This window comes from Centruroides sculpturatus, unplaced genomic scaffold (genome assembly GCF_000671375.1).
Source record: "Centruroides sculpturatus isolate CEXI.00-Female unplaced genomic scaffold, Cexi_2.0 scaffold1737, whole genome shotgun sequence".
NCBI classification, from domain to species: Eukaryota; Metazoa; Arthropoda; class Arachnida; order Scorpiones; family Buthidae; genus Centruroides; species Centruroides sculpturatus.
Window position 1 is genome coordinate 116,251 of NW_019385959.1, and position 17,333 is coordinate 133,583.

Below are 17,333 nucleotides of genomic sequence, written 5' to 3' on the forward strand. Positions count from 1 at the left end.
TTCTTCTTGGTGCCATATCAGATTCCTGACGTCGGCGACACCTGGCGTAGGTTTGTAATCCGCCAAGGTGTATACTAGGGAAAGTTACTACCCAGAGTGGTTTCCCGTTGCCTTCTCTGGGGCGCGATGTTACGCGAGGGGAACTAATGCCTTCCGGGAGGACTTTTATGGGGAACTGGCCTCCTATTTAGTCGTTATCGGCAAGGAGAAAACCCGGAAAACTCCAAGCAGCCAGACTGTCCGATCGCGGCGCGAACCCACGACCGAACTCCCAGTGTTTAGGGTACGAAGACCACTCAGCCACTGGTGGGCTCAAACTTTATATACATAATTTAATATAAACAACCAGCTACTAATTTTTAATAGATATTTGTGCATGCATATATTTTTGAATTTGTAATATAAATTTCTTTCAAATAAAAAAAAAAATCATTCTGAAATAATCTGCTAGAATTATATATTTAGATTTTTTTAAATTAAACAAAAAAGTTAAATACTCAATAATAAACAGATATATATTTTTTAATGTAGATGCTCCTGTAAATAATAGGCCAAATGTTTTCACAAGTATTCTTCAACCTATAGAAGAATCTACAAATACTTCGTTACCTCAGGCTGAACTTCATTATATAATGAAACATAATTGCACATCGTTCATTATCTCTCTCAATTGTATGAGAGTAATGAGTATATTTGATTGGTCTAAATATGTCTTGAAATTTCTTTGTTGCGAGATTAATCCCTGTACACCTATAGGTAAATTGATCAAATTATTATTTTTTGAAATAAAAAAGAAAAATTATAAGATATAAATTTTTATTTTTCATTTATAGATGACCATAAAAAATTGGATTCCTCTACAGAAGTTTTGCATACAACAGATAATTTGGTAAATAAATATTTTCAAATTTAAATTACTTTCTTTTGAATAGATTTGGATCAAATATTCAGTTTAGTTTTATATTAATTTTAATTTCAATATTTGTTTTCTGTCTTAACTTTCTTATAGATGTTAAGATAAAAATTGTTTTAAGAATTCTAGAATTTGTAATTATTTATTATAATAAATATATGAAATTGAAACACTTTCCCTATTGATCTTATTTTTATTTAAAAAATTGATTTTGTAACTTTAAAAAATATTACAAAAATTTATGATTTTTGATAATTTTTTATAAATTTTTGAAGATTAAAATAAAAATGATTTTGTGATATAAGAACTTAATTTAAATTTTAACACAATCAAGATACATTTAAATTTTTTGTGTTAAAATTTCAATTTATTTTCTGGAAATTTCATGAAATTTTTAAAATTTTAAAATAAAAATTTATTTAATTATATTTATGAATACATTTTTGTTTTAGATTCAAGCTCCAGTTATAATAAAACTCTATTTGATGGATACAGAAGTTGTAGTTGTGGAAAATCCTTCTGTTTGGGACACAAATGCTGTTATATTAAAAGTAAAATATACTTTAAGCAATAGTTTTTTCTTGTGAATTTATTAAATATAATTATGGATTTTTAATTTCTTACCAGACTACTGCTTCATTCAAATGGACACCATCATCTAAAGATTGCCCAATGACATTTGAGTTTAGAAGTCTTGAAGTATTTTCATGCATATTAGGAGTTGAAGAAGAAACTGCATTATCTATAATTGATCCTGTTAGCTTCACTGTGGAAGTAGTAAAAACAGATGATGGCATTCTTCAACTTACAGATGAAATTAGTCATTTACTGAAGGCATGCATATATTTTTATTTTAATAAAATAATAATTTCAATTTACTTATTCTTATGAAAGTTCAAATGACAAAAGAAATGTCTTATATGAGTACATGTTGGTTAACTTTGCATATAAATATTAATTTATATGCAAAGTTAACCCATCAAACCAACATATCAAAAACCAGCAAAATCAAAAATTCTTTACTTAAACAAATATTTTTGCTGGATTTTTTTTTGGTGTGTTGCATAACTGCTCTTAGTTCTAACCAGTATCTTTGCATATTTATTTGCTTTTTTAATGACCATAGCATGAAAAGTACAAAAATGGTTGCAAATAATTCCTTTTTAATTAATAAAATTTAATAGAAATAATACATTTCTAAGTGTATTTAGCAATATACAGACTACATCTATAAATTTAAAAAACAATTTGAAATGGTTTTGCATTATAAACAATGTTAGAGCTAGTATAAAGTGTTTTTTCATTTATGTATAAAAATATGTATTCTATCACTTGTTTATTTTTGGTTTTTTTATGTGCAAAATTTGATTATTTTTCTTCTAATTTAACTGTTTCTTTTATATAGTATCCGTCTTCCATTTAAATATGTTCTCATTTTAAAGTGGTATTCAATAATTAGATTTTTTTTTGTATATTTGATAAAAAAAATAGAGAGAAATTATTCATTTTCTTAATGTATCTTTTGAAATACAATGTATCATTAATATGAAACTCAAATATCAAAATTATTGATTTGGAGATATTTTGGATTTTTGTAGGAAAAACACTAGTATTTTATGAATATAGAACAATATTATATATGCAGTTTTTCTGTTGTTGTTAAATGTGTATGTATTGGCATGTAAATAGTGTAGAATGCTTAGTATTGTGACAGAAATCGGAATACACTATCTAGCATTAACAATTTATTCATGAACCTGGTAAAATACAAAGAACCTATAAAGAACCTTATACACCTGGCAATTGTGGTTGTTGCCATACATGAATACAACTATCAGCTCAAAAGAGCTGAAATGAAATTCGTCTGAGCACATAATACTATGCCAGTCATCCACTGTCCAATTTCAATGTTCTTTGGCCCAGATGAGGTTCATTGCCCAATGCCTGGGTGTTAGTAGTGATACCAGACACCCCGCTACATCAGCCATGGACACCCACACTGGGCACGTGCTGCTGTTGTCTATTTGGAATTTAAGTATTCCTGATAAACCATTGAAACTGTTGCATGAGAAAATCCAAGAGCATTGGCAACCTTGCTGATAAAGTGACTCATTCTTCTTGCTCCAACAATCTGTCAAACAGCAATAAATCTTTACAGGGTCCATTGCTACTCAAACCAAGCTCTCACATAACCAATAAGTATTAAATCTATGGTGTCAAATGCTTTGTTCCAGCTCAAAACATTTCTCTATGGGTATAAGGTAACAACATTGCATATGTGCCGTCTCTAATTTTTGGTACTTCAGTTTATGAGTTAAATAGGCAAAATAGAGCAAACTGCAAATATATAATTAACAGAAAATTTTATTCAGCATAAAATAAATATAAATATATGTTTTATTCATTTTATATTAATGATGATTCTGGCATCTTATTTAATTATAAATGACAGTTATTTTACTCTTTTGTAAGTACAGATTTTAATAAACTATAAATTAATTTTTTCCAGATAAAGTTAGAAAATCTCAATTTAAGACTTTCATATCATGACGTGACAATGTTTATACGAATTTTGGAGTCATTTTCCAGACAAACTGGTCTTCAGTATGAAAACAAAAAGGAAAAAGTCAAAGAAATTGAACTACCTGTTTCTTTAGGTAATTTAAATTTATGTTTATGTTTATTGATTGAACTTAAAATATCTTCTACAAATCTTAGAATCAGTTTTTCATTATTATATATCTAAAAAGTAATCTTAATTTTTTAGACATTAAACAATAATCTGATAATTATAAATTCAATTAATTTTATTTAACATGTATTTATATCTATTTTAAAACTATGTAAGGGGAGACACACCAGCACACAGTAGGGCACCATTTATGTTTTTCTCAAGAAACTAGACTAAAGGGACATACAATTGAAATTTAATTCAAGATAATACAAGTAACATTTTTGGAGTTGCTGTAAGTAGTCTTCATTGACATAAGTAGTTCACATTCTGTAGCTTTGACATAGTCATAGCTGTGAAGGGCTACTTACAGCAACTCCAAAATAGAGTCACCAGGTTCACAAGTAATACTTTTTTATGACAAATTTGTAGTTTTATAGTTTTCAACTAAGGTTTTAATGTGTATGTTTTTTTATATTTTTATTGTAAAAACGCAGTAATTCATTTGTTGCATATACTTTTTTTTTGAAGTTGCATAATGATCATTAGTTTAGTAGACATTATTAATGAACTGTATCTGATTTACAGCAATGAATTCCAAAGTGATTTTTACCTATTGAAGATTCAAATGCTGATGGTTGTATGCTACCCCCTGTTCTTGTTATTTTTAAATTTTAGAATATTAATTAAAAACCTATTAGGTGTTCTTTGTTAGAATCATTAAGCATGTTGGAATAGTTTCATAAATAAACTTTTCTCAAAGGAATATTATTTGTTTATGAATTCTTGCTGTTACAGGATATTCGTCTGGTTAGGTTTGTCCTAGATTATGGTAGGTTAGTTTAGTTAGTGAGTAAGTTAATGTATAAAAAATATAAAAAAATAAATAAATAAAAATTGGGGTCTTGCTTGTTTGTCTTCTGTCGGTCTGTTTGTCTTGTCTAGTTTGTTGTTGTGTTTGTTTGTTTTCACACTGTCTGTCTAGCTGTTAATAGTATTAAGATTAGCACTCATGTTCAGTTTTATAAGTCTTCCTACTAACAGCCACTTGGCACTAACTTCTACACTTTACTATTCGTGACAGCACTCAATTATTGGTGTTTGCTACACTCTAGTTTTCTTTTAGACCCTACAGGGGACTACGGCCTTGCAGCCTAAAAACAGCATGCCAACATCAAACATAGAGAGTACTGTAGCCATACATAGCCATTCAGAGGGATCCTACCTTTCTCTACTGTTCATCTCCTTTCTCTCCTCCTTCTGCCCTTTCCCTTACCCTCTTTTCTGCTGGCTAAACACCTTGTGTATGGCCAATGTCTTTCATGTATTTATGTTACAGGATATTACATAAGTGTAAAATTTTCTTAGATTGTGATTGCTTTATATTCATTAGCCAATAATCTACCATTAATTCTTATTCTCTGACAGATAGTGTCCTTGATTAGGTGATTTCATGCCATTTCAATCCTAGAAATGTGATAATGAGTGCAAGATTAAAATTTTGTATAAATTCAGTGTGTTTTTGAAAAGAATATTGCACTTTTTGTTATCATAATTAGAAAATGATATATAAATGAAATTCTATAATGAATTTAGACATGTAAGTGAAATATTTAGAATGTATAATGAAATAGGACTATGTTGAAACCAGCATAAAACAATATGCAAATGATAAAGATGTGTAAATGTAAAATGTATAAACAGCACTCTACATGTGTATATGTGTATTAAAATGAGATAATTTTAATAATGTTGTTTTAAATAAGTTTGATTTTAAAACAAGTACTGAAATTAAATATAGAAAGTAGTAGTAATTGATTTGTATCTTGGTAAAATTTAAATAACATATTTTTATTTTTTTAGAACAAGTGGCAGTGCTGGAAGGTATGGGATATAAAAGAGAATATTGTGTTCAAGCTCTGATTTCTTGTAAAGGGGAATTGAATAATGCTGCAATGTGGCTAACAGAAAATGCTCCACATGATGATAAATCTGTGAAAACTCAATTATTTTCAGATACTAAAGACGAAAGTCTCTTTTCTAATATTAATCTTCAAGCTATGGCTATTACTGTTTCAAGAGGCTGCCTATGTATAATTGATGATTGTAGAGATTCTGATGTACCTTGCTTAGAGATAATAGTTACAAGTAAGCTAAAAATATATGAATATAAATAATAATAAAATTTATAAAGAAATAGCTCAGTGTTTATTTTGAATTGATTTTTCAAATTAGTAATCATCTGTATACAGTATATATAGTTTGTAGTGCATTGTGAATATTTAAAAAAATTTTTTTTAAATAAAATTTGATGATTATTTTTCATTCGTTATTCCTATCAAATTACACATAAATGACTATTTTCTATTTTAAAATTCTAAATTATCAATTATTTTGAAATACAGGGTGGTTCAAAAGCCCTTGACACGTTTAAAAATGTAACTTTTTTGTTTTTTAATATTTTCCACACGTAATGGAAAAATTTCCATAAATAAAAGTTAATTTTTTGTTTTATTTTTTTTTTTTACATTGCATCTTATATAAAATAACATGCTGGGACTTTGAACCGCACTGTGTATAAAAAATAATTTTCTTTATCTATGTACTAAGGAAACTATGAAATTCTGCCCTGCTTATATAATTTAGAATAACAATAAACTTATGGTTTTTAAATAATTTTCAAGCTCAGATTTGTTATTCTAGGATAAGTTCTTCAAAATCTTTCTTTACTAATAATGAAAATGTGTATTTTTAGATTTTATTTACGTATACAAATATGTACACCAAATACTGCATTTTATTTTTAGAAAACTATCTCTAGAAACAGAAAATTACTGCAAAAATTCAATCATATATAAAGATTGTTAAAACTTTATTAATAATGTATAGTTTTGAATATAAAATTTAAATGTAAATTTTATATTCAGAAATTGCCAGACAGATCCAGAATGAATCAAACCTACAATTCTGCTTATCATGTAGATGTATTATATTAAAATCAAACAATTGCCAGATTAGATTGGGCTATATTACTGCTGCAACTAATAATTAAATGCTAAGTTATTTGGTCTATAGGTAGGCATTAGGTACCATCTCTTCTAATGCCTACCTCTTAGCATTTAATTATTAGTAGCAGCAGTAATGTAGCCTGATTCAATCCTGCAATCATTTGGCTTTAATATAACTATTAGGCTTACAGATGTTTATATTTTCAGACATATTACAGAATGTTCTCATTCTGGATTGATCTTTTCTACCAGAATATTTTAAATTAATTAATTTTATTTCTAATTATTAAACTTGAGACAAGATTACAGCTTAGCTGCTTACCTTTACTCCAAGTTACATGTCTTTATAATTAATTAGTCAGCTTGATTTAAATTTAGCAGTAACATTTGTTTATCATACATTAATTATTGTAAATATTATTCACAGTCAGCAAGAAATGTAATTTTATAAATCACTGAAAATTAAATTATTTTCAGTAATTAATAGTTTGACACTTTTTAGAATATAATTTTATTTATTCACTTTTTTAACTTTTTAATTTTAGATCTCGAAGTTGATCAGTCTTTTACTGCTGTTCATAGAGGAAATTCTGTGTTTATTTTGTCAGTTAGTTATTATAACAGAGGATTGTCAGGTTGGGAACCATTTATTGAACCTTGGAAGTAAGTAACTTTTAAATTTTAATTTCTCTTTCTGTGTATTGTACAAGTATTTTTAATGTAAATTGTCCTGTCTATTTGCATTGCAATGTAATTTTACTTTAAAAATTGATAATGTTATTTACTTTTAAGAATTAAATATTTTTGTATATGGAAAAGGAAAATTTGTAAATAATTTATATATGCGATCCAAGTATCATAATCAAGCATTTCAGTTTAAAAAAGCAATAATTACTATTCTGTGTCAGTTGGGTATATTATAGTTATGTCATCCAAGTTGCCAAGCTACATCAAACTGTGTAAATTTAGAATATATATAATCTTAATTTACATAGGACCTTACTCCATTTGAAATTTACCTATAAACTTAACTATTATTTATTGCTTAAGTTATACATTCATAATCTTCCAAAATGAATTCTACTATTTTAAATTACTGTAATTATGTTAATTATTATCTGAAAACAATTGAAGAGTTTTTTGTTTTGAAATATATTAAAGTTTCAGTTCGTTCAATATATGCACCTCATGTCACATGACACACATCCAGCCAATAGTCAATTTCTTCTCAAACTAACTGCAACGTATCTATTGTTATTTCTCCCAAAACAGTCATAATTTGATTCTGCAGCTTCTATAAATTCCTGGGCAATGGTGGATGTAGACAATATCTTTCTCATAGTCCCGCAATAAGAAATCACACAGTAATGTCCATTAATTGCATTTGGCATTATCTTAAAATTGAAATGATTATTAATTATTACAATATTTTGAATATTTCTAAATTCCTCTTCAGCTTCCTTAAATTTAAGGGAAAAATTTTTTACAATATAAGTTAAAAATAAGCTATAAGTAAGTAAATATATAAAAACATTAAAAAATTATTTTAGTATTTCAATGATTTTCTCAAGATATTTTATAAACAGTTTCATTTTGGTATAATTATTTAAAGCACTTATTGAATGTTGTTTAAATTTTTCTTTTTTTTTTTAAATTAGATGCAAAGTATCATGGAATTTCTTTATCAGAGCACAGACAAATTATTTACAGAAGATATCATTTCAGATTGAAGGTAAAATAAGTTTTAGAACAACACTTTAAATACTTTTTTAGCAATAGTGTTAATAACACTTTAATTTCTTTAAATGTTTTTGACCTCTCTTCGTAGGTCTGTGTCAGGTTTAATAAGAAGATTCAAACTGTCTTAGTTTGAATCCTCTTGTTAAACTTGACATATGCCTAAGAAAAGGGGTGGAAAACATTAGTTTAAAGAAATTAAAGTGTTGCTGAAAAAGTATTTAATGTCTAGGCATTAGGTTGATTCTTCTTTCCTTGAAAAAGTTCACACGATTGTACATTTAGGAAAACCTGGCTTGAGGTGAATGAATTCAAAACTTGATTAACTCTTGATGATGACGATATTTGTTTGACTCATTGCATCATTTGCTGAACCTAATTTAATGTTAAATACAATGGAATTAAAGCATTTATGAAGCATGCTAATTACAAGAAGCATGAAAGAAGAATTGCATGTTCTCATTTACCTTTCCTTTCCCCTGGTCATCATGTTGTCCAATGAAGCAGTTTCCAAAGATGGTGACCCTAAGTGACACAATGGGATAGTTCTTTGAGTAAAAAGGAATTAATTAGTTGTAATTTCTTTGGGTATTATTGCAATATTAACTTTATCTGAAATAAGATTACAAATTTGTTTTGTAGTACACAATAAAAGCATGCATATCCGCATATAAATGGAAAATTTTCAGGTTTCTTTCGAAAGATTGATTCTGGATTTCCCAATCGTTTTCTATTCTTAAGCTCTTGATGTTTATTAATTAATGAATGTACTGTGTGCATAATGTAAATCATTAATTTTTCTAAACAAAAATAAACTTTAGAAAATATTCAAAAGAATCAGGAATTTTCAGCAGAATTGGAATCAGAAGAAATTTTGGTATTGTTCCATTACTAATTTAAATATAATGATGAATAATGAAGATTATTTAAAAAATATTATAAATTGAAGACTGAATACAGATAAAAATTTTGTTATCAAATATCCTTCACAATCACAGAAACACAGTTAAAATGAGGAGAGTTGACCTTTTCTTTGAGGCTTTTCTCTGCTTATGAATATGTAAATTGTGTTCCTATGGTTGTGGAGGATGTGTGAAGATATGGATTTTCTTACCAACTCACTATATTATATTAACTTCTTAATGAATGCTTTTATGTATTCTTATTTAANTTGTTTTTTATAAGTTGAGATTAAAATGATAATCAGTGCCACAGAAAATTAGTTTCATTTTCAGTTTGAGTGCTAATGTTGTAAATGTAAGTTGAAGTAAAACATGGATAAACATACATGTTATAACTCAGACAGTATTTCATTAATTATGATTATTATTAATTAATGTCTAATTAATCAGACTTGTTTGTCTGTTATCATCATTAATAAAAGCTAACGTATAATTGAAGTAAGAAATGCCAACAATTTAAATTATTTTACTGTAAGCACATAATTAAAATATTTGATGTTTAAAGTCCTGATTAAGACACTTAATGATAATTAATAACGATTACACATTACTAGCCATAAGTTAAGATTGAAAGTGTGAAAAAGCTTAAAATTGCCTATTTACTAAGACAATGATAATTATATCCAAATTCTGATTACAATAAGTGAACTTATGTTTTGGGATCTATAATTTTAATAAGTATTTAACAATTGATAATAATATCCATAATTAAAATAAACTGAGTCTACTGTATTTAATTTTTCAATACCTTGCGTTATGTCCACTTGTCTATAATTTTAAAAAAAGTTTTATGAAATTTTAAAATTGTAATATAAAATTTAAATTTTCCTGTTCTTTAAGGTCAGAAATCTGTCCGAAGCCAATAATAATAAAATATTTCATATTTTTACTAACTTTACTCTCTTTAATTAAATGTGTAATATGGCTATTTCTTGTATAGAAAAAAATTGTAACTTTTTGTTGTAATGGTTTTTTATAGCAAACGATCTTAGTTTTACATACATTTTGCAGGGTTCTTACACACCTGGAAAGTCAGAAAAATTTGAGGAAGTCAGGGATTTTCATTAGTGTTTAGAAAAACTCATGGAATGTCAGGGAATTTGCCTCCTTGAGTTTTTGCTGACATTTGCTTAACTAAGTATAGCTGTCTGCATGCAACAAGAAGTAATGTGATGCAATACAACTTATAAAAAGGGATGCAGAATATTTTTAGAGACCAAAATTTCTCCCAACAATACACAAAATTTTCCCAAAAATTTATAAAGTACAAAATATGATAAATTATACCATTTAAATTAAAATTATTTATCATTTTTCATTTTAATAATTTTGATTTCATAACAAAACAATTTCTGATTTTTTTCCAGTTTATTATTTTTTAAACTTCAGGAAATTTATTAAGGAATAAATTTAATAAATATATACTTCTGTACACAGATTATACATGATTTGATAATGAATAATAGATAAATAAATGTTTTTTTTTTTTTTCAAAGCTATGTAGATTTATAGCTGTGGATTAATAACAGAATAAACTACTTTAATTTAATAAAATATTTTATTATAAGTATTAATAATTTTGCAATTACAAAGAGTATATAACTGTTAATTAGAAAAAATAACCAATTAAAAAGTTAGAGAATTAATAGCATATATGCGTGGTAAATCAAATGCTGTTTTGTTTTATCAATGTGCCATACTGTAAGGGATGTGAGGGTGAGGAAATTTATACAAAGTTGTTCAGGGAAAGTCATGGAATTTAAAACAAAAGTTTGAGTAGTAATCTTGATTGTGTCTTCTGGTTAATATTCTTTAGGAGCATTTTTCATTAAAAATAAATAAACTCTTTAAGTATAGATTTATGGATTTATATAGAAACATGATTTATATTGCATAATTTGTGATGAATTTGATAAACAATTTACTGTACTGTATAATCTGTAGAACAAGGTTCACTTGACTGAATCATTGATTGATTTACTCACTCACTCACATGAAATATTCAAGTAGAAGCAGATTTACAGAAAAATGAAACAATACAGTGAAAGAAAACACAAGGACATATTACTAGAAAAATCTAAAATTTAAAAAAAATAATAATCAAATATTTTAGGCTCTGTCAGATGTCAAAGTTTGATTTTTGACACTTAATAGAATGCCACAATTGTTTGTTGAATCATTCACTTAGATGCTATCTTCCAGTTTTTAACTGTTTTTTGTTTTACATTATTTTGAATAATAGCATTCTCATTCTCATTTTGATTTACCATCATTTCTTTTTAAATAATATTTTAAAAATATAAGATAGTTACTTAATTATATATATATATAATTTTGTTTAAAAAGTTATAAATTGCAATGTAGATATGAAAGCATAGAGTGCACCACTGAAGATAGTAAAGAGCAAAGTGCTTAGTATATAATAAATCTACATTTATTACATGTATCAAAAAACTTTTATTATATATTATATATTTGGATAAGGTACAGTTGATGATAAAATTAAATATATAAATTTCAGTATTAGAAAGTAATTTTATGTTTTGTATTTTTATTGCAGCATTTATCGAAGAAGATCCCCTTTTGTTCCTTTTGCAATTAAAAATGATTTAGGATGCAAAATTTGGTTTTCAACTGTTATAACTTCAACTGATAAGTATGTTTATCTATGTTAATTTTTTAAATAAAATGCAATAAATATAATGAGAGATAATTTTATAACTCATTTGGAAATGGTTATTATGTTTTTAAATGGCAACAGTAGTAAAATCATGTACAGACATTTCATCATTATACATTAGGTATAAATTTATTATAAAATTTAAATTTGTATGCTGATGTGATGATTATGTTTAAATAAGCTTTTGTATTTTATTCAATTTATTTTATCTTAAAACTAGTATTAAGGTTAAGTTAACTGTGAGTGTTATCTAATTATAAACTTCATATTTTACTTTTGTTATAAAAAGTTAATTTTCTGTATATTGGAATTCTGAAAACCTTTCCAGTCTAAATGTAAATTGGCAGGGTTTGTACAGACCTGGAAAGTCAAGGAATAAGGTTTTTAGCAGAAAAACTCAGGAAATTTGCAAATAAGTGGAATTCATCCATTGCTTTTGTTCCTTTTTGATCTGAACATGTCTTTAAATTTGGTTTGGTTCTACAAAACCGACCAAAAGAATGGCAAGATTTATCACACTTATATTATCATTTATAGTTTGCAAGATATAAGAGTTAAAATTTTGTTGGATAGAGGGTTTGTGTGTATTTAAAATGGTGGGTAATGGGGGTGTGCAGCTGTGAGGGGGGTTTTCAGTTATGCATGAACACTGAAAGTAGTGATGCTGCAAGGTGTTTGGGCAGTGTATAACTTTGGATTGCGAAGAGATAGGACATTGAAATTGGTGTTGATTTGTATAGAATGACAGGATCTACAATATTATTTAGCAATAATAACCAATGAAACAGAATATGTAAAGTTATAAGCCGATAAGCGTGCGAATTGAAGAAAATTTTCATAATGTCAAAATAATTACGAAGGAAATGGGAACAGAAATGTAAGAAATGTATATCATTGGAAGAAAAATTTAAAATGAATCAGAAAAGCCCAAAATTACTAATGCCAAACATTGCAGATTGTATAGAGAGCGTAAGAAAACCAAGTGCATCAACTCTGACAATACTTCAAGTGCACTGCTGCCTGAACCAATAGATATTGACTTGGAATGTGATAACCACCAAGACTCTATTTGTTTATACCTTATTCTTTCTCTAATAATACAAAGATGGATTCCTGCCTTAAACAATTATGATTTTGTCCCAATTTTTTTGACCTGCACAAAGTTTGGTTAATCCATTCCAATCAGTTTAGGCTGTGAGGTAAGGCAAATAACTGTCAGTCGGCTTAACAATATTACATATAGGACATTTTGGACAGTGTGACAGAACTCATGCAATTCGTGTATTTTTATTCATTGTAGTCTTTTCTGCTGGCCACATACAATATGTGGAGATAACAATCCACAATACACAGATTGATGATCTGTGATATGACTTCTCTCTAATTACTATTTATGAATTAATTTAAGTAAAATCATGAAAATTATTTTATACAATGTAGAAATGATGTGACTAATTATGTAATCGATTTTACACAAAGTTTTTTGGTTTTTTGTAAGAGGTGAATAAAGTGTTTTTTAATAAAAAATTTTTATAATTGTCTGCAAAATAGGCTTAAATAGACTTGGCTGAATATTACATAATGGAAAGGAGAAATGTAGAGACCTTAATTGGTCAGGGAATCACAGATGGAATTACCTGTACAGACCCTGTATACACTGATTCTCAAAACTAACAGTTAGAGAAAACACTCTTTATAGAAAGGAAAATGTTCTTTTGTATTTTGTTACAATTCAAAATTGTGATCAATTAATGCCAAATGATCTGCCAAATTATCCAGCAATATTCGGGCTATGTTAATGATTAGTTACTAATTAATTTAACTAGAGGTAGATAGATATGCCACTATCTTGTATTCAATTAATCAATAAAATTTATGAAGCTGCTGCAGAAATACTTCAAAGACCCAAACAAGTGTCATAACATATGTTCTGTTATTTGTAAAGATAATAGAACATACATTATGACACTTGTACAAGTGTAACTAGTAAAGGCAAATACTTTAATTAAGCATCTTCTAAATTTAATGTTTCTTTTTCTTGTGGTAGTTTGTACTAGTTAATTTTGAAATAGTAAATGTTTTGAAATAACAATTATTCTGTGTAACTTATCTTTGGTTATCTTTAAGAATTTGACAGGAATATATTATTTTTTACTGTACATTGAATAACTGATCACTGGTAAAGTTTTATCCACCAATTTTGAATCACCCTGTATATATAATTATTAATGAAATAAATATAATGAATTAAAATATAATAAAAATATTTTCAGAAATGATAATAAACGCAAATCTACAGAAATACTGGAAGTAGGAAAGTCAAAAGAATTGAATTGGGTGGAAGTTCAAGCAGGTCAAGTTATTCCTTTTACATTTGGAGGTAGAGATAAATTAAGACATAAGGTGAGAAAGAAACAAATTATTTTTGCTTATTTTAATAATATACCTAAAAGTTCAATGAAAGTTTTATAAAATTGATTAAGATACTTTAAATGTACTCATTGACAAAAAGTTATGCACCAAAATGGAGGCATTGGAATCAAATGAAACTTCATTAATGTGAATGTAATGATGATGGTAATAAGTGATTACAATATCACCTCAAAGAGGAAGTTTGTTGGGTATCAATGTTACAGTTTAAAGGAACATTTATACCTTGTAGGACACCTCTTGCCTGGATATATGCAGTGATATAATCAAGCATGGAGACATTAAGGCACTATATGCTGTTCTACAGCAGTTTGTCTATAGATGTTGCAATTGCTATTCTAGATTTCTCACATTAATAGATTACCAAAGCTGTCATCCTATCTAGTTCTAAAAATACATGTTGAGCAGCAAATCTGGAGATTGGGCAGGATAAGGAAATGTGCAATGTGACAAGACATTTCTGAGAAACCCCAGCTGTATGTCCAAGCATCTTACTGGAAAATGGCTGTTTGCAGCTCTTTCATGAAAGGAAATACTTGAGATTGCAAGATTTCTTGAATGTATCATTGTGTCATCAACATCTTTTGTGTCACTACTAGGAGTGACTGACTGAATTGAAACACTTACCAGTAATCCTCCACACTAAGGCCTAATTTACACAAAGCATAAGAGCTAACATCTTTCATGTGAAACTGTTGCTCATGACTAAAACACTCTGTTTTGTTTAAACAATGGTGCTTCCATCTAGCAGCACACTCATGAATGTGCGACCATGTCATAGAGAGTCAAAAAAATTTCAGTTTTTACAGCTGAAAATCTGAGGCAGACCAATCTGTTTAAAGCATTATTTGACATGTGCAGTATGACTCTTAATAGTGTGTGCATTTTAAAATGTGGTTGCATAATCAACAAACTATGTGATATAAAGTTATTAACTGATGAGTTTGTGTGAAAAATATGAAAATCTGGAATTGTAAACATCCAAATTATTACAAAAAAGAATTAAGAAAGGAGGTGCTTAGGAATACTTGAGCAATTAGCAAATTACTTTAAAGGTAATGAAAATTTGTTCAAAGTAGGGTTTAAATAGTCAGTATGCTTTAATTACATTAAATATTTCTTTTTATTTACATAATAGAGTGAATACAGTTAAAATTAAAGAATAGTGTGTGATCAGTTAACAAACAGTTTGTTAACTGTTAAAATCGGATAACAAACACTTTTGCGAAAGATTTTTTTATGATCAGACAATGAACACATGTTCGGATAACGAACACTTTACTGAACAAACANAAATGAGAGTAAAAATGTGGTATAAAAGTTTTTAATCATGATTTGAAAGAGTATAAACTATAAACTCAACAAAATTCTGGAAACTCTTCACATTTCTAACTGCACGCACTTAACAGTATTAAAATGTATTTAGTAGTATGAAAAGATTTTTTATGGTTAAAAAAAACAATTCTTAAGCTTTATTTTTAAGTACATTTTTATTTCATTTCTTAGAATTTTAGTAGAAATAATCTTGAAAACAAAATGGGGAATGTAATTGGAATAATTAAGAAAATTTTATTTTATTTTTTTCATTTCTTTATAATAATCAAATATTATCTTTTCTAGGATTCGCATAGACTTAGAAAACATCAATTGATAATAAAAATAAATGGTTGGCAACAGCTTGCACCTGTGTCAGTAGATCAAGTTGGTGTATTTTATCGATTTGCTAAACCAGAAATAAATAGATTATCCAATTCTGTATGTATAAAAAAAATAAAACAAACAAAAATTAAAATTATGTCAGAAATTATTTAAATTAATTATTATATATTGCATTTATAGTATGTAGAACTGATACCCACAAGATTGGTTTATGCCGTTGCACTTGAAGGTAGTGCTAGGAAACTAATTACTATACGATCCGGTTTATTGTTAACAAATAAGTGTGATGATACTATAGAACTGAAGATGGAAAATGCTAATGTGCAATTTTCAGGTAAATTTCTGTCTAAAAATTAAAATAAAGTAAAAAATGTATAGTAATGTAAAACATATATTTACAGAAAATATAAGATGTACTTGTTAATAAAATATTTAATTATGACTAAGTAGTTACAAAAATTTTAATTGTAATAGACTTTCTTGATACACGTAAATGATACGTTCCAGGACTTCTTCCATACATTGAAATTTACACAGCTTGACAATGACTAATAAAATATTACTGCGAAAATTACAAAACCCCGTATTATCTGTAGAAAAAAGAAAATTAATTACATATAATAAAAAAAACTGTCTGGAATCAGTTGTGAAGGAACTGGAATAGCGCATAAAAAAAAGGAAACATTGTTAGTGTTTGACCCATTTTCATACATGCTTATTATTTTAGTTTTCTGTTCCAAATAAATTGCATTATCATATATAATTGTATAAAAAGCATCTTTTCGATTGTTCAAAAAAATTTATGCAAGTTAAAAGTTATGTAATTTGGATTTACTTAAGAAGGAACCCAAGTAGAAACTGCTGGACAATCAGATGAACACGAATTGGCTAGAAGTATAGTGCCATTACTGTTCTCATTTGCAGATAAAGATGCCTCAGCCATGTATATATTTCTGTTACAACTTTATTNAAAGTAATTTTATGTTTTGTATTTTTATTGCAGCATTTATCGAAGAAGATCCCCTTTTGTTCCTTTTGCAATTAAAAATGATTTAGGATGCAAAATTTGGTTTTCAACTGTTATAACTTCAACTGATAAGTATGTTTATCTATGTTAATTTTTTAAATAAAATGCAATAAATATAATGAGAGATAATTTTATAACTCATTTGGAAATGGTTATTATGTTTTTAAATGGCAACAGTAGTAAAATCATGTACAGACATTTCATCATTATACATTAGGTATAAATTTATTATAAAATTTAAATTTG

General features: G+C 27.2%; 1 protein-coding gene across 1 annotated transcript in view; it reads left to right on the forward strand.

The window, feature by feature from the left end:
- LOC111612811 (vacuolar protein sorting-associated protein 13D-like) overlaps positions 1 to 17,037 on the forward strand; it is a 132,431-nt gene extending 115,394 nt beyond the window's left edge. The window contains exons 38-51 of the mRNA XM_023354068.1: positions 532 to 756; positions 834 to 889; positions 1,366 to 1,464; positions 1,541 to 1,747; positions 3,423 to 3,570; positions 5,448 to 5,732; positions 7,138 to 7,255; positions 8,251 to 8,333; positions 10,271 to 10,322; positions 11,852 to 11,947; positions 14,245 to 14,374; positions 16,022 to 16,156; positions 16,241 to 16,394; positions 16,901 to 17,037. Coding sequence (XP_023209836.1) covers positions 532 to 756; positions 834 to 889; positions 1,366 to 1,464; positions 1,541 to 1,747; positions 3,423 to 3,570; positions 5,448 to 5,732; positions 7,138 to 7,255; positions 8,251 to 8,333; positions 10,271 to 10,322; positions 11,852 to 11,947; positions 14,245 to 14,374; positions 16,022 to 16,156; positions 16,241 to 16,394; positions 16,901 to 17,037 — 1,925 coding nt within the window. The remainder of the gene's footprint in view (positions 1 to 531; positions 757 to 833; positions 890 to 1,365; positions 1,465 to 1,540; positions 1,748 to 3,422; positions 3,571 to 5,447; positions 5,733 to 7,137; positions 7,256 to 8,250; positions 8,334 to 10,270; positions 10,323 to 11,851; positions 11,948 to 14,244; positions 14,375 to 16,021; positions 16,157 to 16,240; positions 16,395 to 16,900) is intronic.
- Positions 17,038 to 17,333: the final 296 nt, after the last annotated feature.